This window comes from Microtus ochrogaster, linkage group LG7_11 (genome assembly GCF_000317375.1).
Source record: "Microtus ochrogaster isolate Prairie Vole_2 linkage group LG7_11, MicOch1.0, whole genome shotgun sequence".
In the NCBI taxonomy this organism is placed as follows: domain Eukaryota; kingdom Metazoa; phylum Chordata; class Mammalia; order Rodentia; family Cricetidae; genus Microtus; species Microtus ochrogaster.
Window position 1 is genome coordinate 13,964,844 of NC_022032.1, and position 24,322 is coordinate 13,989,165.

The 24,322-nt window shown below is 40.7% G+C and overlaps 1 protein-coding gene across 1 annotated transcript in view; it reads left to right on the forward strand.

The window, feature by feature from the left end:
* The first annotated feature begins 373 nt into the window (after window positions 1-373).
* Tusc3 (tumor suppressor candidate 3) overlaps window positions 374-24,322 on the forward strand; it is a 146,576-nt gene continuing 122,627 nt past the window's right edge. The window contains exon 1 of the mRNA XM_005362535.2: window positions 374-699. Coding sequence (XP_005362592.1) covers window positions 562-699 — 138 coding nt within the window. The 5' untranslated portion in view covers window positions 374-561. The remainder of the gene's footprint in view (window positions 700-24,322) is intronic.

Below are 24,322 nucleotides of genomic sequence, written 5' to 3' on the forward strand. Positions count from 1 at the left end.
TGGAAAAAAAACAAGGCAAAGTTGTAGAACACTTTCTATGCATCCAAGGGACCAAGCTGAATGTCAAAGGGCACACGGAGGTACCTAACTACTTCTCAATGGGAATGGAGCTTCCTGGTTGCTAGAACCAAGAAGGCAGTGGGAAGGCCTCATGATCCAGGTGGAAGTTTGGACTAACAGGTTCCTGGCACACTCCCGCACCCCAGGGTGTTTGGAGAGGGGAATCAGACTCCGACAGAGGTGACTGACAGAAGCCCTCCCGTCCAGCGGGCACACAGGACGACCCCGGGAGCCGAGCTTAGCCGCGCGCAAGAAGCCGCGTCCTCGCCACGCCCACTTCCTGCTCCATCCCTTGCCTTTCCCCGTCCCTCTGCCGGTGAACCGGATGCGCTGTCAGTCTCCTCCTCCGCGTCCTTAGCCTCCACCCAGCTCCCTGGAGAAGCCGCTGCCACCCTGAGGCCTTGGCCAAGAGGCTGCTGGCGACTGGCCCGGCGGGAGCGGGCACGGTAGGAGCTGGGCGCGCACGGCTACCGCGCGTGGAGGAGACACAGCCCTGCGGCCATGGGTGCCAGGGCCGCTCCTTCACGCAGGAGACAAGCGGGCCGCAGGTTGCGCTACCTGCCTACAGGCAGCTTTCCCTTCCTCCTCTTGCTGCTGCTGCTCTGCATCCAGCTCGGGGGCGGACAGAAGAAAAAGGAGGTAGATGGGATCCCGCGGGCGGTCGCCTCAGGGCCCGGGCGGGCTGGAGCTGGCCGCGTTGCTAGGAAGCCCCGTGGCGTTGCTAGGCAGCGGTGATGTGGGCGCTGGCGCCCGGGGGCGGGAGCCACGTGGGCGGAGCGGGCTGGGCGTGCCCCTGGGGCGTCTCAGGCTGTGGATGCTGAGGGTGACCCTAGTTCTACATCCAGGAAGTGGGGGCTGAAGTCTAAAAGCCCATGCCTCAGGGACCATTGCTGCGCTGAGCCTCAGGTGTAGGCCGGGCTTTTGCAGTTCCTTAATATCCTGGGTGTGCAAATACCCATTGGAAGCACTTGTAAGTGCAGGGGAACTCTACCTCTTATTCAGCTCTCTTGTTTATGTTAAGACGTCATATTGAGTGTGTTATTTTGCATATATATATTTTGCACTAAATGCTTATTTCTGTGTTTAACTCAGTGTGTAATAGAGAGAACAATAACATATTTTTTTTAATACTCTATACTTATTTGCGAAGTTTGGGTCTCCTGATTTCAATTTCAACCCACCATTATTTTGAGGGTGAGAGTTGATGTATCTGCGTGAGTTGTAGAGTTATTTGTGAACTCAATTTGACAGAGTGAATGTGGAAGTCTGGTCTGGTCGTTTCATAAAAACATTCATTGTGGAATTGTGACTAGGATTTCTAATTGTAGACCAGTTTGGTAAGAGTACTTTGTTTTTATGCCGGAAGATGCTTTTACTGTTAAATTACACAAGTACACGAGTTTCATAATTTGACTCTGGTTCAGTTTATTGCAAGCATTTCTTTAGTAAGGGGCAGAGAGAGAGAGAGAGAGAGAGAGAGAGAGAGAGAGAGAGAATACAGTCTCAGAGTAAACAGTAATTTCTTCTCTTCATTCATTAATGATTTTTTAAATGTTACATGTGTATTTTGTCGGGATGCATGTCTGTGCACCACTTGGGTTCCTGGTAGCCCAGGAGGTTTCTAACATCTGATCTCCTAGACCCGGAGTCACAGAGGGTTATGAACGACTGTATGGGTGCTGGGAATTGAACCCAGATCTCCTGGAAGAGCAATTAGTGCTCTTGAACAGGGAAGTCCTCCCCAATCCCTTCTCTTCACCTTTGCTTGAAACAATCTCGGTATTAAGACTGTGCCCCCCTCCCCTTTTGAAATTTTTTTCTTTGCATGAAAAGTCGGGCATAAGAAATTGTTGGTATTTTGGTAGGAGATTGGAGACTAACTGCTGGTAAATTGAAAACGCCCTTTCTACACGAATTAGATAGACTTTCCAGCACTTTGTGTTTTGTGTCGTATTTTCCAGATTTTTTAAATGAGAAAGGTAGGAGATTTGCAGTAGGCAAAATTTTTTTTTGGGGGGGGGTGTATACAAAACAAAAGGCAATAGAAATGGATGAGACACTTCTCGTCATTTGTGTTGTTTTTTTGCCGTTAGAAATGTCACCAGGACCACTGGAAGTCGTAGGGGGAAAATATTAGATAGTTTACAGGCTCATAGGTTCTCAGCATCTCCAATTCTGAGGCCATCTCAATACGTAAGATGTTGGGAAACTTACTATAATTCAATAATCAAGCTTAAAGTGCATATTTCCCTTAAAATTCCGTAAAATATTCGTTAGATATTTTGCGAAAGGAAAAGATTAGGAACCGCCGAGATGGCTCAGCAGGCAGAGATATTTGCTTGCCATCAAGCCTGATGACTTGAATCCATATCTAGAACCCTGGGGGGAGAAAACCAGCTCCTATAAACTCTCCTCTGACTCCCACACGTGGGCGTTGACATGTGCCCAGACACACATGGGGGAAACCATGATTCGAGATTGAAATGGGATGTCTTCCAAAATTACCTCTGCCATAAAAAGAAAACCACTAATATATGGTGATATTACAGAGGAAATTAAACTCTTGGAGTATTTTGAATGATATTTAATTCACAGACTTTGATTTCTTCTAATTCTGGAAGAAAAACATACTTTGTTGGAAATGATGAGAAATGGTAATCCAACATTTTGTTTTTTTCTGGTAGATTTTTTTTTCCTTTCTTGACCTAAGAACCTAGTTGCCAATATAAGATCCTATAACATTGAATCAGAAAGTACAGTAGTCAGAAGACAATTTAAAATAGATGTTACTCTCATGTGTAGCAGAGTAGCTGCCTTGGTATGAACACCTTTTCTTTGTAAGGTAGGAAGCCATGTTGAAGTCTAAAGTTAAGCTGGCAAAATGGGTTGTGTTTGCTTTTAATATGGATTATGTCAGCAACAGTTGTTGTGGATTTTTGAGTCATAGACAGATAGGTCCAGTTGCAACTGGATCTCTGATTTGACCCCTGGAAAGTACTTAATCTTGAAGTTTAGTGTGCTTATTCTCAAATCCAGACACCAAGAATGTCCATCTTAGGATACTGAGGTTGAGAGTGTATACAGATTCCACCACAGTGCCTCAGACATACCAGCAAATGAAAACAGTTCTGGCTTCTCCTATGTGATGTTTATATAAAGGGAAGTGTAATATGATGGGGTTCTCAAATGAAAGTTAGATTTTTTTCTTTTTAGTTTTTTTATTTTCTTAAGTAAACGCCACGAAATAAACCATATGCCTCTCTAATAAATTACCATATTGCCAAACACTTGAAATCTAAAATCCTTAGGTTGTTGAAGCGCCCTCCTTTTCCATCATATAAGAGTTAGTGATAGTCCATGCATTGGTGTGTGTTTTTGCACACCTTGTACATGTGTTTGCACACATTTCTTCATGAAATGCCATTTACATTCCTTAAAATGAGTTTTGTTATGTCTTCTATTTTGGAATATACTTGAGAAATAACTGAGTAGCTAGAGACAACTGGAGATATTTTTAGTTATTTCCTATAATTACATTAAATATAGCCATTATCAACCAACTTTGAACCCTTTTCATGCTAAGTGATAAGAATTTGTGGGAAACTTTGCTTTTTTCTTGTTTTCTTATATCATTAATACCAGTTAGTTAATCACCTTTATTTAGAATTGTTTTTATTTTTTAATGACCTCTTCTGATTATAAATTATAAAAAAGCCTTGCAGTGTACTTAATAACTTTGCCAAACATCAGAAGTGTCTGTTATAGTAATCTCTTGCACTTGCTCAGAATGTGACTCGTTAATGGGCTGCAGCGTGTGGATGACAGGAGTATGTGGTATGGAAGCTGGAATTGCTCATAGGTAGAGAGAGGACCAGTTTTCCCGCTGTCCCCACTGAAACATTGCCTTTTATGTCTGTCTGTAAAGAGCGTTTATATGGGAATGCATAATACTCTCCAATTGTTTCTAGTGGTTCATCTGTGAGAGATTTGAATGTTTTACCGAATATTGGTAAGTAGTATATTTTCAGCCAAAAACTGAAGTAGAGGAAAAAGTTTGCAGCTATAGTACAAATTTCAAAACTGTCTAGGAAATAACCGGCTGATACCCACACACGTGTCAAGATTATCATTTAATTTACCTGTGATCTGACAGCGAGTTGAAGGCTAATTGAAAACAACAGGCCGTATCGTGAACAGCCCAAACTGAGTCTCCATGTTGCCCACTGTGCAGTTCCTCATAACAGCACTGAATGGTTCTGTTCTCATCAGCCGTGGTCCGTTTGCTCTGTGGATATAGAAATACTGGGTTGGCGAGGGAAAGCTCTTCCAGTGCTGATCGGAAAGTTTTGTGTTGGGTTTGGTGGTGGTTGTGTTTGGTAGCAGTGAGCAGCTATGGACAGCAGTAATAGTAACAGATGCAAACCCACAGTGTTAGAGCTTTCGAGGAGGCCCAGGGTACTGAGACCCCTCAGCAATGAATTGGGGACGTCTGAGAGCACAGCCCTTGCCAGCTGCTAGTGCTGGGATTTCCCAGGCCCTTGGCTGTTGCCGGTGTTACACATCCTTGGCCTATTCTGCCTAAGACCTTTGGCTTTTAAGCTTTTAAGCTCCTTGGAACCTTTTTAGTTTTCAGTACCTGCGGTTTTTTTCCCTACAGTTTTTTTGCCTTTTTGCCTCCTTACTTTCTGCATTCTCGTCACGGTGACTCTGGAACTGTCCAACTGCCTCATTTGCTGTGGCTCTTGTGTTGTGACTTTTGCTTCTTTTGCTGTCCCTGCCACTGCCTGTCCCTGTCTGCTGTTCTGTTTTGACTCTACTGTGGGTCTCTAGGAAATTTCCTTTTTGTTGCTTCTCCACAGTGCTGCTGCCTCAACTCAGCCGACTGCTGTTCCCTACTGCCTGTGGACCTTCAGGATGGGGGCGGCGATCACCCTTCTCTGTCCTTCCTGTGGTACATTATCCCAGGACTCTAGCACACACGAGGTTATCACTCACAACAGCAGTATTTTGATAGAGTTCAATAAACTTACTGCCATTCTCAGAAGATTTGAATCAGGGTGTCAGCATTTTTGCTAGTTGCTTCACCTTCCTTTGACAGAAGACAACAAGGAAAGGACTGTCCAAAGAGGTCGGGCACCCCTGTGGTGAGTTGCATGGCAGGAAAGGAACCTTGAGGTTAAGGAACCCAAATCTTTTGAAGAGAGCAATTTGACCTTTTCCTTAGAGAGAAACATTATCTTTATTAAGCTGGAAGAGAAACTCCCTTCCCCCTCATCCCCTTCCAGGGTGCAGGCTCCATCATGACTATACTTTACAAGCATTTTTGAAAAGATAGTCCAAAACCAAGTCAGTCTGTCACAGGCTGTGTAGAAACTCGTGGGGGTCCCTGCCAGCACTACAGCTAGCATGGGAGCGATCTGGGTGAGGTAAGAATGAAACTCAGTTCAGTTCAACACAACCTAGCCAGTGTTGGCCTAAGCTTCTGGAGTTTGGAACCAAGAGGTTTATTTTTAACATATTTAAACACAGTAAGATTTTGGAAAAAAAGTTACCACAGCAAAGCTTAAGGCACCAAGGCATCGAAACTCCCTTGCAAAGTACATCTCTATAGCAAACTCCTGTGATCTTTTCCACAAGGATGGGTTCTATTCACTGAGAAACGGTGCTCAGCATAAGGGTTTAGGCAGGAAGGGTTTATAATAAGCACAAGGATGGGTTCTATTGACTGAGAAGCAGTGCCTAGGATTTTGGGGATTCAGGTGAGGGATGGCTCCACAGACTAGCAAAAATCACCAGGTTATCAAACAACATCCACTTCAGCCTTCCGGGGAAACAGGTGTCAGTTTCTTCCCTTGAAGGAAAAAACTTGTGTGTTTACCAATTCTGGTTTCTCTGGTGCTTATCTGTGGGTGTGAGGGCCTCGTGATCTACAGAATTTCATGAAGAGAAGCATTGTCATATTAGAGACAGGAGCCATGTCAAAAGGATCATCAGGAGGGTGTTTTCATCCACAGCCACATGTCTGCCGCATGTGCATTCTCATAGACTGCTTTTAACCTTCTTTCTTCCTTACTCTTTGCCGTCCTGAATATTTGCTGGTCTTGGATTTGAGCTATAGTGCCTTGTGACTGATAGTACAATTTTTTTTTTTTTTGTATGTTCTTATTTCCAGAAGAATCCCCCTTGAAGCACCATGGCAATCTCACTGAGATAAAGAATTTCCCCTTTGGGGTTGGAGAAATGGCTCAGAGGTTAAGAGCACTGGCTGCTCTTCCAAAGGTCCTGAGTTCAATTCCCAGCAACCACATGGTGGCTCACAACCATCTGTACTGAGATCTGGCGCCCTCCTCTGGGCGTACTGGCATACATCGAGGCAGAATGTTGTATACATAGTAAATAAATAAATCTTTAAAAAAAATGAATTTCCCTTCTATTAAGTGTAGGAGTGGAGTAACCAAGCTTTGTTAAAAAACAAGATGATGGGGAAAACCAAACATTTGTTGTTATATATGTGCGTTACCAGTGGGTAAAGTTTTTGCTGGTATCCGGTTAATTTTTATTTATATATTTTGGGCAAAATTTGGGACATCTGGCATTGAACAATTCTAAAAAGGAACCTTTTTTCTTTTCTCTGGTCTGGTCTTTCTGTTTTCTCCTTGCTATTAATAGTTCTATTTTAATGGAAATAATTCTCATCAGTCAAGAGCTTGATTTTTATCCAATTACTTGTATATGTATCATGATAGTTCTTATCCTGAGTTTTTGGGTAGAGTGCACTGGGAAGCTGGCTGCACAAAATTTCCTGGGGAATTATACATGGGTTTATGAAGCATTTCTTAAAAGTAGCATACTTTTATGTAGATATATAAGCACATATATTTAGAACAAATATTAAAGCTGCAAAATGTTATTCAAAAGCCTTAGTGTTTTTTCCTAGTGATTGGGTTCTCTCTGCCTGTCTCTATATTTCTTTTTAGCTTTGGAAGAAAAGGTCAACAGAAAGTTTGTAGAGTGATTTGAAAGCATTAGGTTCTAATATACCTAGAATAGTCTCTAAAGAAAACAATGAACAGAAAAATAGGACCAAAAGAAGTTCTAATTGGAATGGTTGTTATTATACTTTTAGTTGATTATATAAAACTATTTATTGAATTTGACATTTGAAGATGAGAAAGACACATATTTTCTTTTAGGCTATCATTAGATAATCAAGTATACATATGGAAAGATGCACACTAGTATAGTCTAAATAAGCTGTGCTGACTTAAAGGGCAAGTCACATCTTTTATCTGTAGGGATTTTGTGGCAAAATTTAAAGATGATATGCAATTGCTTATAAACTTAGGGATCTGTTAAAATAATGAACAGATACCTTAGTATACTGTGCTAAATGTAACAAATTGGGAATGGAAAATGAGTTAAAGTATGTTAGCAAATGGTACCTAAGAAGCCGCAGAGCAAACAAGTTCCAGTATGCTCTCACTTAGAGTGTGCAGTGGAATGAATGCTTGTGCCCTCTAGAACTCACGGCTTCAATTCCTGCCCCCAATGTGATAGCTGCAGAAATGGCCTTGTTGGCAAGTGATTAGGTCCTGACTTTTCAGCCACTCATCAGTGATTCCCCAAGCCTTATGAAAGCAACTGCAGAGAGCTCTGCTATCTCTGCCATGAAGTGATCTTCCAGCTTAGAGAGAGAATCTTCACCAGAACCTGACCATGTTGACACCTGGTTTTAGAGTTCCAGATTCTTGTTTTGAGTCCTTTTGTGTTCTGGTTGGTTTTTTGTCAACTTGATACAAGTTAGAGCTATCTGAGAAGAGGAAAGTCAGTTGAGAAAATGTCTCCATCGTATTGCCTGCAGGCAAGTGTGTAGGACATTTTTATGATTAATTATGGGTGTTGAAGGATCCGGATCCCACTGTGGGTGCTGCCACCTCTGGGCTGGTCACCCTGGGGTGTATAAGAAAGGTGACCAAGCAAGCCAGTAGGAGCAAGTCAGTAAGCTGCTTACTGTACAGGGGGACTGTAAACTGTGAATAGTTTCTTCCACAAATTGCTTTTAGTACTGTTGTTTTATCTCAATAAAAAGCAAACTAAGACATTTCATATATGGTAATTTGCTATAGCAATTCATCCTGCCCAATGGTGTGGGAGGTCCTTCTGTATATGTGTTGCTTTTATTGGCTAATGAATAAAGAAACTTCCTTGGTCTGTTGATAGGGCAGAATTTAGGTAGGTGGGAAAAACTAAATGGCAGGCTGGGAGAAAGGAGGCAGAGTCGGGGAGACAACATGGAGCCATGTCAAGAGTAAGACATGACAAAACTTTGCTGGTAAGCCACTGCCACAAGGCAATACACAAATTAATGAAGATGGGTTAAATTAATATGTAAAAGTTAGCCAATAAGAAGCTAGAGCTAAGGGGCCAAGCAGTGATTTAAATAATACCATTTCTATGTGATTATTTTGGGTCTAAGCTAGCCGGGCAGCTGGGAACCAACAAGAGGCTTGCTACTTGCAACAGCCCAAGACATAGATACATGTTTAATTTTAAAAGATCATATGTTAAAAAAATTGACCCATTTCACTAGTTCCAAAAATGATCATATTTTGATATGTTCTTCTGGCTAACTTTTGAAATAGACTTATGCAAAATATAAAATTGAGATATCTCTTATAGAGGAGTGTATGTTGACTGGCCCTCCTTTTGCTAGAACTCTGAGTCTCCAAGAGAGATGGCCTTTTTCATAGTCATAAATTTGGGGTGATGAGTTGTGTCTGGCCATGATTTCCTGTATAATTCTCTCTTGGAATCCTCAGAGGGAGGAAGAGTGGATGAATTAAGGCCCCATACTTTACTAATGGCACTATAATTCAGGGTAGCTTCCCATTGCCAGCCATAGGAGTCATATACTTGGATGTTAGAGAAAGCAGACATGGTAATAACTGCAGTTTTAGAGTTTAGTCTATGATATTTTAGACTAAATACCAGAATGGGAGTACAGATCAGAGCTACTGATTTATGTAGGGTTTATGTTTCTAAATTCCTTTCCTCGGTTATTAGGGACTTGTGCTTTAGGGTCTCTGCACACCTTTACACTTAATATCATTGTTATGTCTATGCTTTTGTTTTTCTTCTCATAGCTGATACTTCAAGAAATTTTCCATTGAAGTGTGCTTTTTAAAAAACGAGTTAAATTTATATTACTTTGTATTTAAAGACATAAATTGTATAAATTATAGTGGCTCCAGTGATGTTAAATAATGTTTGCCTTAGGTTTAGAAGATTTCCCTTAGTGTTTATCATTTCATGATGAACTTATTAAAATATTGTTATCTTTAATTAGCCTCCCCTATAACAGCACAAAGAACTTCTTACTAGCTAAAGTTAAAACCCACTGACCATCTTTCCCAGTGCTGGCTTCTATCTGCTCTCCACAGGCCACACTCAGTACTGTTTTCTGCACTTCTGTGGAGTCACCTTGTCGATTACAGAACCTGACTTCCTGGGTCCGTGTTGTATTCTTTTTATGACTGAATAGCATTTCAGTATGTACGTGTACTACATTTCCTTTATCCAGTCAGCAGTCTGTAAGATACTTAGGTGGTGTGTGTGTGTGTGTGTGTGTGTGTGTGCGCGCGCGCGCATGCTCACCTGCAGATAATGCTGTGCCAGTGTGTGTGTGTGGGGGTGCAGTTTCCATGACTTAGTGATTCCCTTTCCTGTGAAAGTGACTGATAGCCTTAGGATTTCTTTTCTATTTTAAGTTTATTGAGGAAACTTAATGTTGTTTTTACATAATGTGGGTACTGGTTTACCTTCTCATTGACAATATGAATGGGTTGTCCATATTTTCTCCAGCACCATTGAGCTCCTGATTGTAGTCATTCTACTGGGGTAAAGTGATAGCTCAGTGTTTTGATTTCTCTTAAAAGAGATAGTAAACTTTTCATGTACATACTGGCCTCTTGCATGTCCTTTGGTTAATTCTGTTTCTTTTTATGGCCTATTTTAAAGTCTACTTACTATATATATATATATTTTTTGCTGTTGTGGCTTTCGGGTATATATATTCTGCATGTTAACTCTTCGTCATACATGTAATTCATAGTTGTTTGTTTTCCATTCCACAGGATGTTCACTCTAATTACTGTGTCCTTTGCGTGGTGAAGATTTTTAGTTGATGTAATTTTGTTTGTCTGATTTTGCTTTTTCTCATGCTTTTGAGAACTTAAAAAAAAATCTTTAGCCATTCAGTGACTGTTTACAGTGAGTACACATTTATCCTAGTTAGGGTTTCTGTTGCTGTGAAGAGACACCATGACCACGGCAACTCTCGGAAAGGAAAACATTTAATTAGGGCTGGTCCAATAGTTTCAGGTTTAGTCCATTATTGCCATGGCAGGAAGCATGGCAGCATGCAGGCAGACATGGTACTGGAGAAAGAGCTGAGAGTTCTACATCTAGATACTCAGGCAGCAGGAAGAGATCTGTAAGCTACTAGGCAGGCTTGAGCTTTTAAGGCTTCATACCCCACCCCCAGTAAGCCACTTCCTCCAACAAGACCACACCTACTCCAACAAGGCCACACCCCATAAAAGTCCTACTCCCTATGAACCTTCGGGGGTCTTTCAAACCACCACCACATTTGACGGTTTTCTTGTGGTGGTTTTATACTATCAGGCCATGCAGTTAAGCCTTGATTGAATCCCTTGCTTTGATTTTTTTCCAACTCCTGAGTTACAGGAGTCTGGTTTCATCCTTCTATTTTTGGGATCCTGTTTTGCTCATACTGACAAATGTTTAAAACTGAGGCAGCCATATAGCAGACCTATTTGGCTACTTTGAGAACAGTCTCTGAATTTAGGGTATCTGTTTCTATAAACTGCTGAAACAAGTAAAATTAAGCCAAGGTGTTTCTCAATTACAAGTAATGGTCAAACTACATAACTTGTGTGGGTCACAAAGTATGAAGGTGTATTAAATACTGTTCTTTGACAAAATACTGGATGCACAATTTAGGGAAGGGAGAAACTTTTCATGGTAGCAGGTGTAACAAGGCTGGTCACATTCCATCTGCTGCCAGGAAGTACAGAGATGAATGCTGGTGGGCAGCTTGTCCTCATTATTACTTTTGGTTTTTGTTGTTGGGGCCTCCAGACTAGGGACCGGTGCTGCTCACAGTTCAGATGGATCTTCTCACCTCTGTTTAGCTGCCATGAACGGGAGTAAGAACCTTGAAGGGAGGGGAATGAAAGGGGCCGGAGACGTGAGACACGGACAGCAAGTCTGTATTCTGATCAAGCTGCCACCTTTATTTTTTCTCGGGAGCATTAGATAGCAAAAAGGCAGTGGGGAGGGTAGGATGCTGGAATGTCAGGTCTGGAGAAGTCCCTAGCTGATAGGAAGAGATAAGGAAATGCTGAGGGTCTCTAAACGTTTACAGGGGGAAATGCTAATTACTTCCGAGCCCTGGGGCCTGCTAAGTCTGCTGGCAGTCTTAACTCACCTGGGGAGATGAGGGTCTGGAACTTGCCCTACAGAGGTGTATAGCTTACTTAACTTGTGAGCTAAAACGACTATAACCAAATACAGGGCTTTGCTCCCAGCACACCTCAGTGAACCCACTCCCTCACACAGCCCCAGAGGTTTCTCCTAGTGCTCCTAGATTCTGTCAGTCTGACAGTATTAGTCACCATAGAGTGTAGGGATCATCGTTTCTGCCCAGGCAGTATATCTAACACCAAGTAAAGTGTTCCCCAGTATCTTTGCCAAATCTAGAAGTTAGGGCCCATTTTACCAAATACTTTTGGTTAGTCTGACACAGTTAGTCAGTCAGTCAGTCAGTCAGTCTATCTGTCTGTTTGCTGGTACATGCAGAGGTCAGAGGTCTATCTTTGGTGTCTTTTGTTTTTCTGCCTTTTACTTCTTTTTTCTTTTTGAGAGATGGGCTCTTTGATTGGCCTGGAGCTCCCTATTTAGGCTTAGGCTGGCTCCAGGGATGCACCTGTCCCTGCCCGCGGAGCACTAGGGTGGCAAGTTCACCCCTACACTTTACATCAGTTCTGGAGGTGACTCAGGTCATCATGTTTGCACAACAAGTACTTTACCCACAGAGATAGCCCCCAACCCCTACCCTTTACATTTCTTGGTGTAGTGGCTGGTAGTATTCCCAGAATGAGCCCTTGTTTGTCCCCTGTGTTCTCTACTTATTGCTTGTGATTGCTACTCTTGGCTGTCTACTTGACTACATCTGTTACTAACTAAAACCGAGGCATCTGGACACAGGGGAGAGGGATTTTCTTGATTGGCTCTGTTGAGGTGGGATGACTCACTCTACATCAACCACATCATCTTTCTGGTGGTAGACCACATGAAAGGATGCGGCAGAAGGATGCTTTTCCTTCAGCTTGCCAGCCCTCACACTTGCTGGCACGTTCACTGATCCTGTTGCTGCAACACCCCTTTACTGGTATTAGCATGTACTTCTGGGATTTTAACATAGACTGAAGGCCAGCAGCTCTCTAGGAATTTTCTGGGACTCCAGTGCCAGATTGGGATTAGTTTGGTCTTGAACTTTTTGTTTTTGTTGTTTTTTTTTTTTTTTGTTGTTTGGTTTTTTGAGACAGGGTTTCTCTGTGGCTTTGGAGCCTGTCCTGGAACTAGCTCTTGTAGACCAGGCTGGTCTCGAACTCACAGAGATCCGCCTGCCTCTGCCTCCCGAGTGCTGGGATTAAAGGCGTGCGCCATCACCGCCCGGCTCTTGAACTTTTTTATTACTTTATAGAACGATAATGAACTACTAAAATAGATATTCATGTAGCTCCTTCCTCTATTTTAATTATGAAATATGATGATGGAGTTATTAATGACAATTTCTTTACACATCTGTGCTGGCTAGTTTTATATCAGATTGATACAAGCTGACGTCATCTTTCAGAAGGGTACCTCAATTATGAAAATGCCTCCTATGATCTGGTTGTAGGCAGGAAGCCTAGATAGTGGATTTTCTTATTTAGTGATTGATGTGGGAAGGATATATAAGTGAAAAAAAAAAAAAACCTTACTTCCCCAAATTGCTGTAGGTCAGGATGTTGTATCACAATAATATTAACCCTAACTCAGAGAGTATCAAAGTTAATTTTATATATTAGAAGTTAACTCCTGGTAACCGTTATACTTTAATCTGATAACCTTTGTATCATAGAAAATCATAAATGCCATCAATTTTCAACAATTTAATTGAGTTGTGTGATCCTTAGGGAGTACCAAGAACTAATCACAGCTGAACTGTTATATTTAAATTCTTTTGCCTATCAAATAGCAATCACGTTTATGGTCTCATTTTTGCACATTTCAAATACCTGTGTATAAAGCCACCTATTGCAATGTAAGTTATTGCTGCTTCTAGGCTTCCTTTTTCCTTTTTTAAAAAAAAATGTTTATTCATTTTTCGTTTTATATGTTTGGATATCTGTACAGTGCCCGTGGAGTTCAGAGAGGGTGTTTGATTCCCAGGAACTGGGGATAGAGATGATTCTGGTTTACCATGTGGGTGCTGGGATCCAAACGTGGGTCCTCTGGAAGAACAGTCAGGGCTCTTAACTGCTGAGCTCTCTCTCCAGCCCCCACTTTAGTTTTCAAGTTTCTATTGCTTTATAGACAATAAAAACAGTTACTCATGATAGACAGAAAACTTAGAAAAGCTGTAATTTGTCTAGGTACAACCATTGTTATTGGATATCTCATGCTTCTGCCTGTTTCTACCAAACAGTGGAGTTATAGGTGAGCCATTGCACTTGGCCCAAGTTACACTTACTGATTGGAAAAGGGCTGGAGGGGAATAGTTGCATCCTTTCTCTTTATCTGTACATCTTTTCTTTGTCAGGTTACCTGTGAATTAGGGTTTACCTTACAGAGTACCATTTTTTTGGCTTTGCATTTTCGGAGGATTCGTCATGATAGAATAGATAGTGGATTTCAGGGAGCTTCTTAGAGAGCCATGTTGTTGTGATTTCTTAGTAAAAAATAAACTTATTGGCAAAATACAAACTTTGCTGTTGCTTTCTATGTCTATGACTTTAAAAAAATTGAAGTGTATTGTAACTTTCATGTCTTGTACTTTTTGAATATTTTAGTAGAAATAATACTGTTGAAGTAACAAAGCATATGAGCATCATTTTTTTAAAGTATCATGTATGCCATCTATGCCATTCTAAGATATGTTCTGTCACTTTTTTGGTGAGTATTACATATTAGACATTGTGCCAGTTTGGGTGGTAGGGTAATAGCTAAGACAACTACTGCTTCTGGTGTCTCCTATAGTTTATAATTATATAGAAAATTCATACAGAAAAAAATAGAGTGTGAGAATTCATGAACTTGAGTGAGGACTTTGATATCATTTAGGGGGTCATTTTTTTTTTTAATAACTTGCCACAAATGAGAAACCTGGGGAGAGAGAATCCTAACTGAGGAGTGCCTTATCAGATTGGTCTTTTTCTTAGTAACGAATTGATGTAGAAGGATGTCACTGTGGAGCCATTTTTGAACAGGTGGATCTAGGTTGTATAGAAAGGTAACTGACCAAACCAGAAAAAGCCAGGTAGTAAACATTATTCCTTTGTGATCTCTGCTTCAGTTCCTGCCTCTAGGTTCTGACCCTGACTTCTCTTCAGAAGGGACTGTAAACTGTGAGGTTAACTGACCCTTTTCTTCCCCAAGTTGCTCTGGTCAGTGTTTTATCCCAGCAACAGAAAGTGAACTATGAGGGGGAAATCTAAAAACAGGAAAGATACTAAGGGATGTAAACTGGTGAAAAGGGAGAGTGTGCCAGGCAAATGGGAAGAAAAAGCACTTCTAAAGGGCTCAAAATAGGACAAAGCATAGCAGATCTAAAGAACTTGAAGTCATTCGTAAGATTAATAAGCACTACATGGAGGAATCATGGGTTGCAAGTAGAATGGAGGCTTGGGGTCAAGTCCCAGGGAATCCACAGGGCTATGTAAAAGTATACATCTCCATCCTAGAAATCAGCAGGTAGACTGGAAGATTTTTCTATTTGGAGGTGAAGTTTATATTTAGAAGTATTTCTCTGAGTGTGATATGGAGAGTAGCTTTGGTGGGCTGCAAGATTAGAAAAAGTAACAGTGGGTTCTCAGGAGATATTGCAGAAGTATGAGGTAATGTTGACTTGAACTTGGTTGGCAGTGAAGTAAGGGAAAAAGATGATGGTTTGCAGAGCTGGATAGGAACCAGACAAGACAGCATTGGTAATTGTGTCAGGTGAGGGTGGAGACAAGAATGGTGATTATAGCTTTTGATTAAAAGACGATTGTGCTTACTGAAATAGGAAATGGAAAGGAAGATAATGTGTTCAGTTTGTGAGATGCGTTTGTGAAAATCAAAGCTGCATGTTTGGTGACAGTAGAACGTATGTGCAGCTTGGGTTGATGACAAAATGAATTTAGGATTCATTAGCATAGTTATTGAATCAAGGTTGTTCATACTTGAAGACTTAATACCAAATCCTGAAACATGCCAGTATTTTGGTGTTGTACCAATAGTACCCATGTGGAAGAACCAAAGACTGTACTGCTAGAGAGCTAGGAAGGACCCTGCCTGAGTGTGGGCGTCACAGAAGAGAATGCTTCAAGGACAGATCACTGCTAACAAGTGGTGGCTGCTGTGTTGTTAAAAAAAATCCTTTGGATTTAACAAGAATAATTTTATCGTAGCGATCAGGATGCATCCAGTTAGTGAATAAGTAGGCTGTGAGGAAAAGAGCAACGCAGCAAGCAATTTTGCTCTGAATGGGAGCAGAATTTAGCAGATGTTAGCTGGAAAAGAAACTAAAAGGAAGAGAAAATTGATAGAACCAGGGGACAAAGGGTAGGATGAAGAAATGCAAATTGAAGGGGTGTATTAGCCTTGAAAAAAAGAAATGTGGTTCAGGGCTGCTTTCAGCTACTCAGCTTTCTTACATGTATGTGGTAGCGACTCAGTCGATTGGGACCTCTATCCAGTTGAGACTAGCTTCAAAGCGGTAGGAGTGTCAGTCTGGGGGCCTGGGGGTCCGTAATCGTTTTGTCATCGAATTTGGCATTTGATTGGAGGAGGGGACCTTTTCATAGATGGTAACTTTTTACTGAGCTTCACATGGTGGCATTGTTCCAGGTGGGAGGAAGTGTCCCTGACATTGTTCATGTGACATTTCTTCCTTTTTCCTGCTGCTCTCCAGAAATAGTGGGAACCTACGTATGTGTGCAGACCAAATTCTGGAGGACGAAGTTTCAAACATTTGTAAGCATTACTTTGACAGTTCATATACTCACATGATGGGTTTAGTTATTGTCACCTCATTCTCCTCCCTACACTTAGTGACTCTTTCCGCAAGTCTGCCTGCTGCTTTCATGTTTCTTTGTGTGCCACTCACTGGGTTCAGTTAGAGTTTTTGTCCTAGTCTGGGTGGGAAGTTATTTATTGGAGCAAGGGCAACTCCCTCCCCCAACAATTGTAAACTTAACCTTCCTCCATAAAGGGGTGGAAACTTACAGGCCCCTCCCCCATCCATGCTGAAATGGTGATAGGATGAGTCTTGAATAAATAGCGCACACACTGCAGTGAGCCTAAGTGCTGCCCAGAGATTCCTTTGTGTAGTCCATCTCCCCGTGCCCTGGCTCATACATTGGTTTTTTTTCTTTTGTGTTTGTTTCCTAGTGCAAAGTGCCAAATTTTCATGACTCCAACAGTGACAAGTTACTGTTTCACAGGCCTAGAGGTGAGATGTAAAGATACCAGCTGCACTGACCAAATAGCTGTCCATAGAACTTGTTTTTTTGAAGGCACTGAGAATATTCAGTTTCTTACTCATAAAGCTTGTTAAAATAAAACTCTATGCCAAATCCCATCTCTTTCTGTGAACTTAAAAACGCTCACTTCAGAGTAGTACATTTCCCCTGCTTTTGCATCTTGGGGAGATACCGTTCATGGAGAATATGCACCTCTCTCTAGTATTTATTAACAGCCACTGAATCTGTACTCTCAGTGTCGTCTCTGGACCCCACTGTCAGAACATGGTGTTGTTTGAACACTTGGGGATGTGCATGTCTAGACTAAAGCATGGGACTCAATAGATGTTTAATGGATGTCCCCTTCTTGCATGAGATACAGAAATTGTGTTGCCAAAATTTTGTTATCACGGCATCTAAAAGAATGTTTCTCTGGATTAGAAGTAAATTTCAGTGTCTACCCCTACTGTAAAAGTACTGAAAAATGCTGTAGGGCAGACTAGGAAATGTTATTTTGAGTTTCATTTTTCTTTCCAAACAGGACGGGAGGTAACATCTTTTTCACAATACCTATGCCTCAATTTTGTAATCCTTTCCTTAACCCCGCTGAGCACACTTCAGTGTGTATGTTTCATAGTACTCTTTTTTTCTTCCAGTCTTCCATGGAACCTTGTTTGCCATTGTGCCCCCAAATAGGAATTTATTCACTTAGTAGTAAAAATCTAGCTAACTACTCCTCAGATATACTAGATTCCTTTTCCTTTAGTGTTTTGTAGGAGACCTGCTTAGGAATGAAGTTTAACTGACTAACATTATTTCATAGTGAAAAATAAAAAAGCCTTTGGATTGTCTTTGTAAAAATGTGTCAAAATTACATTTTCAACTGGTGACATTCTAATAACTAATCTTACAGCTATTTTTTAAAAAATATTTTATTTATGTATTTCTGGGTGTGTCTAGGGTGGTATTGTAGATATCTGGTGTAGGAGGTCCTTCTGTATTTCTGTTGCTTTCATTGGTTAATAAAGAAACTGCCTGACTTTTTGATAGGGCAGAACTTAGATAGGCTGTGTCGACAGAACTGGATGATGGGAAGAAGGGCAGTGTGGCAGATGCCATGGTTCTCCTGCCCGAGACAAACACTGGTTAGACTCATGCTGGTAAGCCACAGTCAAGTGGCAATATATATTAATGGAGATGGGTTAAATTAATATGTGAGAGTTAGCCAATAAGTGGCTGGAGATAATGGGCCAGACAGTATTTAAATGAATACAGTTTCTATGTGGTTATTTTGGGGCTATGCTAGCAGGACACAGCCCGCTCCTTCTCCTACAGATATCACATGCTTATGGGTGCCAGCAGAGGCCAGAAGAGCACTGTCAATCTCCTGATGACAGAATTACTGTCCATTCTATGCTCAGAAGTGAACTTGAGTCCTCTACAAACAGGCAAATCCTCTTAACTGCTGAGCCCTCTCTCTAGCTCATAATTGGTCATGGTTTTGAAATTTAGCTTTTAATTACAAACTTTCATGGTTTTTAGAAAGCAACAAAGAATAAAACAAAGCTGGTAGGTTTTTTTGGTGACTTTTCAGTGAGATTGTATGATAATTCAATAGGATATTTTCAGTTATTGTTTGTGTTTATAGAGTTTGGAACATGAGTGTAGGTATAGGTGGCTTTGTTTGATTTTTGTATTGGGAATTGAATCATGGTCTTTCTTAAGACTATGACAAGGGTTACCCTTGACAAGAGTTGTACTGTTAACTATGTTTGCAGTCTGTGGGCATCCTTCTAAAGGTCATTTCTCAACAGAGACTTTCATTTTCTCCCCCCTCCTGGGGGTTTCTTTTATACCTGTGTTCTCTTCTGAAGTACCTAGGGGCTTCATTCTTGTTGTTTTTCCCCTTTCCTATGTTAATTATTATAATTCTGTCAGATGCTTACTTATCATTTGCTTTGCATTTAATTTGAGTAATTTTCTATCATTTTCTTAAACATGTTTTTAGTTAAGTATAACAGTGACCAAAAATTGTGCTATATGATGGGTTGATTAGATAATAGGAGGACTAAAGATGGATGTTCAGACACAGAATACATTTATAAGTAGTTGGTCCTTTGTGAGGTTTTTGTGTGTATGCACACATTTTGAGTTTGTGTGTATATATTGAGTATTTAAATTTTTGTGTGTGTGTTTGTGTGTGCGCACACATGTATGTGTGAGAGGGGGAGGATGAGGAAGAAAGAAAGTCAAAATGAAACTGGCTAGATGATGGCCTTGCTAATTTGCTTATGAAATAGGAAGATATCCTCTTCCATTTTCTATTACTTCTGGCATAAAAAACTCTGCTAAGCAGAATACAAAAGAAGTCATTCAGTCAGTGCATATTTTGCGTTAGTCTGTGCCAGTCTTTGTTTTAGGCATGGCTAGCACATAAATAAGATATAGCAAAATCATGCTCCTTGAGTTCCCGTAGCCAGGGGAGTCAGCAGGAGTCAAATCTGCACATCCTAAGCCCAGTTCTAGCAGTTTTCCTTGTTTTGTGAATTTACTTATCTCTTCTCAAACTAGATTGAATTAGGATTACTTTCTCGTAATTCCAGGCCTTTTGATAAATATGAACATATATATTTTCAGTTTCTTTCATATTTCATTAAGAATATAAAATTCAAGACTGAAAGATGTTTCAATTCTGATGTTTAAGTTTAGGTAACCATTCCTTAGATTTTGTTGGTGGAGATCACCTTGTCCTTATTTTCCCTATGTCTTAGTTAAGGGCTGGAAAAATTGCTAAGTGTCACTGCCTGCTCTTCCAAAGGTCCTGAGTTCAATTCCCAACAACCACATGATGGCTCACAACCATCTGTAATGAGATTTGGTGCTCTCTTGAGGAAGAGACCTGGTCACTTGTCCTCATCAACTTAGCCCACGTACAAGTTAAACAGAACTGCCATATATGGGCTGCCCAGGCATGCTCAGCACTGCCAGGGCATAAATTTCATTTTCATTCATTAGTTAAGGTTACTGTTGTTGTGATGAAACACTGTGTTCAAAACACAGCTTAGGGAAGAAAAGGCTTATTTTGCTTATCTTTTCATATCACAGTCCATCATTAAGAAAGTCAGGGCAGGAATTTAAACAGGCAGGAACCTGGAGTTAGATGTTGATGCTTATGCTTGGAGGAGTGCTGCTTACTGGCTCACTCTTCATGGCTTGCTCAGCCTGCTTTCTTACAGAACCCAGGACCCACCAGTCCAGGAATGACACTGGCCACAAAGGGCCACAAAGGCCCTCCCACATGGACCACTAATTAAGAAAATATCGTAGAGGCTTGCCTCAACCTGATCTTAAGTTTTTTTCAATTGAGGCTCCTTCCTCTCAGATGACTATAGTTCATGTCAGCTTGATATATATGTATAATCTATATCAGCACACATCTTCATATGCCATTCAAGCTTTAGCCTCCTGGCTTCCTGGCTAAACATTTTGACTATTTTCTGTAGTTATACATGAAGATGTAACTGTTTATAGTACATGCTGCTGGGCATATCCACTTTAGATCAGATCATTCTGCTGAGTCTCCTATTGTTTGATTATGTGTATATTGAATGAACGAAATTAGAGAACTTATAAATGGTTAATGATAGTGTTTTGTTTGTTTTTGAAATAGTAGCCCATACATCGTAGCCCAGGCTGGTGTGAAGCTCCTGTGTAGCCGAAGCTGGCCTTGACTATGTGCGGATCATCTCACTTCAGTCTCTTGAGTGCTGGGATTACTATATTCATGAGCAACCTTGGGTGACTGACAGAGTTTTAAAATTAGTATTAGTGGATTAAGAATATGTGAAACAAATTGTTTGAACCTTGCTACTGTGGAAACGTCTCTGAGATGCTTTTGTGTTGTGTTAGCCAGTAGTGTAAGATAGATAAGCAGCTTACTTCTTCAGTCACTCCACGGTTGAACTCTGCTGCTTTCATCTGTACCATTTCCTGTAGTCCCTGCTGGAAAATGTGCGGGCAGCTTATTTTCATAGACAATACATATACCCTGTTAATATAGACTAATTAAAATGAGAATTGGAGGAAAATTCCTAATGAATTTGAGATAACAAATTATAGCATAATGCTAATGAAGCCACATAATGCATACACATAAAGTTTATTTAACTCATCTCAGAATATCTATATAATTATCCTGACATCTGGATGAGGGCAAAGTTAATAGCTTATAGCCAGAAGGAGCCAGCTATTTAGAAGGAAGATGACTGTATAATTGATTGTTCAAACTGCGACACTTGAGAGTAAAAGAGAGGATATGATTAATAATTTTACTGAGATATCTCATATTAGGTGAGGCTATTCCTGGGGTTACTGACATCTGATGACTGAAGAAAGAGGCAGGAAAGGGCTTTAAAGTGAGTATACAGTATGTGAATAACTTCGCTGGGGAGTTAGTGTAGTTTTATAGCATTCTTCTGTGTCAGTACTGTGTCACTGATGTGCCTGACAGAGTAGGACCAGAGTCGTATGCTGATGGCTTTCCTGCTAGCTCATTTCTACAACTTACCATACCACGTCTACCTGTTCATTAATTGAGAAGCTATTTTCATGAAAACCTAAATTAAGCCTCATATCCATTTATTTGTGAAGATGAACGTTTGAATTCCGTGCACAATACATTGGTTAAAAGTACTCTTCAGAGAGTCCTGGTTTAGGAAAAGTCGTGTGTGCCATCATCACTCCTGCATTGTTCATCCCAGCCCATCACTTACTCACGCAACACAGTGAAAGTTGGATTTAGCATGTTATACTTCCTTTCCACAAGGTAATTTATGCTATAGAACACCTTAGCATACATTTTAGTGTTTTTCTAGTGTTAAAACAATAGTTTTATAGTTCATTGTGTGAGTGTGTGTGTGCATGTGTGTGCGTCTGTGTGTGTGTTTGTATAGAAATTTCTGTGATTGGATAAAGACTGATCTTCTTGATGAGGCTTGATAGAAAATGAAAGAATATATTTTTTGAATATGCTATGACTATCTTTATAACATATAAAACTATATAAAGTTAAAGGGGTTTATGCCTACCTGCCATCCTTATTTTGTAAATTATAGCATTAACTTGTCTTGTTGCTACAGTACGGTGCAATATAAAAGTAACTCCTTTCCCTTAGCTTACAGTTTGGGGAATACAGTGCACTGTGGCAGGGAATGTGTGGTGGGAGGAGCAAGAGGCAACTGCTCCTTGCGTCTATACCCAGGAGGCAGGGAACAATTTCTAGATAGTTCACCTTTCTTCTTTTTATTCCACTGGAATCTTAGCCCATGGGATAGGTAGTACCACTCAGAGTTATGAAATGTCTTCTCACAGTGAACCTCTTCGAGGCGATCACTTACAACATACCAGAAACTTGTTTCCATGGTGATTGGGACGTTTGTCAAGATTAGCCATCACAGGGGTGATTTTAAAACATGTAATTGTATAGATTTTATTAAAGCATGTAATAATTTACTTACTGTTAATAAGCTCAACATAGTTCCCACAGTGTGCCACCCACTAATTATTTTCTATTACCTCACAACATACCTCAATGTGAGCCTGTTTTGTAGATGAGCTAAGTAAATGAGTGTAGTATATAGATTAGGGATTTGCCCTAAATCAGGACACTAACAACTGTGCCAACAAGATCAGCATTGACATCAAAGCTGCTCCTAATTAACTGTGCTTTTCTCTGTGCTTCCTAGACTTGAGGGAGCGATTGTGTTTGTGCGACTCTTTGGGGATCTGGAGGTACAGTTTGAAGCCAGCTGACTGTTCAAAATACCGTTGTGATCTTATGTTTTATTTACATTAAACATTTTGCAGACTTTGCTTTCTGTTCTTTCTCTGTTGTTTTAAAATGTGCTTCATTTATTTATTTTTGTTTCTCTGTTGACTATATTGCTTTAGGATTGTATAGTATATTTTTCTTGACATGCTCTCTGCTTACCCCAAAGGGGTTTAGGATTATTCTGTCAGCAATACTGAGTAACTGCCAGCGTTTGGACTGTGTTTGCAGCACTTGAACAATTATATTGAGGGGAAGCATGGGGAAAGCCCGGGATTAGCTTGCTGCACTTGCATGGATTCTGCTTGCAAGGGAGACCTTGAGCCCAAGTGGGTTTCAGTAGGATTTTAGGACCCAACACACCGGTGAAGCTGAGTGCAATACCTACTCAGTAGGTCTCTGTCACAGCTGGGAAACCCTAGCTTAGCCTGTGTTTTGAGTGAGGTACTCTAAACCTCTTCAACTCTGCCCTGCAGGAGCCACAGCTCCTTCTTCTAGGAGGGAAAGAGTCTGTGCTCTGACTCAGAGGGAAGCCCTGCTTTGGAAACTTTTATGCAAATAGCTATTTAAAGATATTTCAAAATAGGACTGTGAGAGACCTGCAGACTGGATGTCCCCACAGCATGTCCTCTTAACACTGTTGATAGACCCTTACAGGAGAGGGAAAGGCACTTACTGTCACTGTGAGGTGGAGTTGAGAAGGGACTGACACTCAGCCTGTCCTTAGGGAATTTTAGGTATGTCTGTTTTGCTTATTTATTTATTCTTGCTGGTATTTTTATTCACCAGTTCATTTCAGACTTTAATATAATTTTGGTAACTCTTTGGTAAGATGTCTTAAAGAGGTCACACTTTGGATCTTGCCTCATGGCTGTTTCAGTGACTGGTTCTCATTTCACACTTAAGATTGACCTGTTGATCTTGCATATCTGAATTTATACTACCTCAAAAAAGTGAATCAGACAAATGTTAAAATGCTCTTGATTTTGATGTGTGTGTGCACGCATGCATGTGTATATACGCTTGCCTTTGGTAGGTATGTGTGTAGTGTATATGCTCTTTTGAGGCAATCTCACCCTAAAGCTGAGCTGGCAGTTCTTTTGCTTGTCTGGTGTCTAACAGACACCAGCAGTCCTGTCTGTCCTTATCAGTGCTCTTACAGCTGTCCATGTGACCATGCCCACTAGTCAGTTGTGTGCTTCTGGGATCTGAATGCAAGGTCTCATGGGTTAACAGGAGTGCTCCTGAGCTCTGTGCAGTCTCTCAGCCTCCAAACATTATTTTAAGGTAGCTGTTAAACTCTGTGTCCACACGAGATTTTATCTGGGTGTACATCACTGGGAAAACAGAAGGTGCAGCCAGTTTAAAACTTGAGAAACCTGTTCTGCTTTAACCTTTGAGTTATGTGGGATGACTCCAGAGAGGTTAACTATCCTTTTGTTAGTACATGATCAGGCTATTTTGAAAGAAAAGACAGTTTAACTTGTAAAGTACTTTGTTTTTTATTGAAACATTTCTTGAGTTTTTTTTTTTTTTAAGGAAATTTTAGTTTTGAGATTAGAGACTAACTACCTTGTTATTTTGAAAGAAAAGGTAGTTTAATGTTTAACTCAGTGATGGTTACTTCCTGTGGAGTACTTTGTCA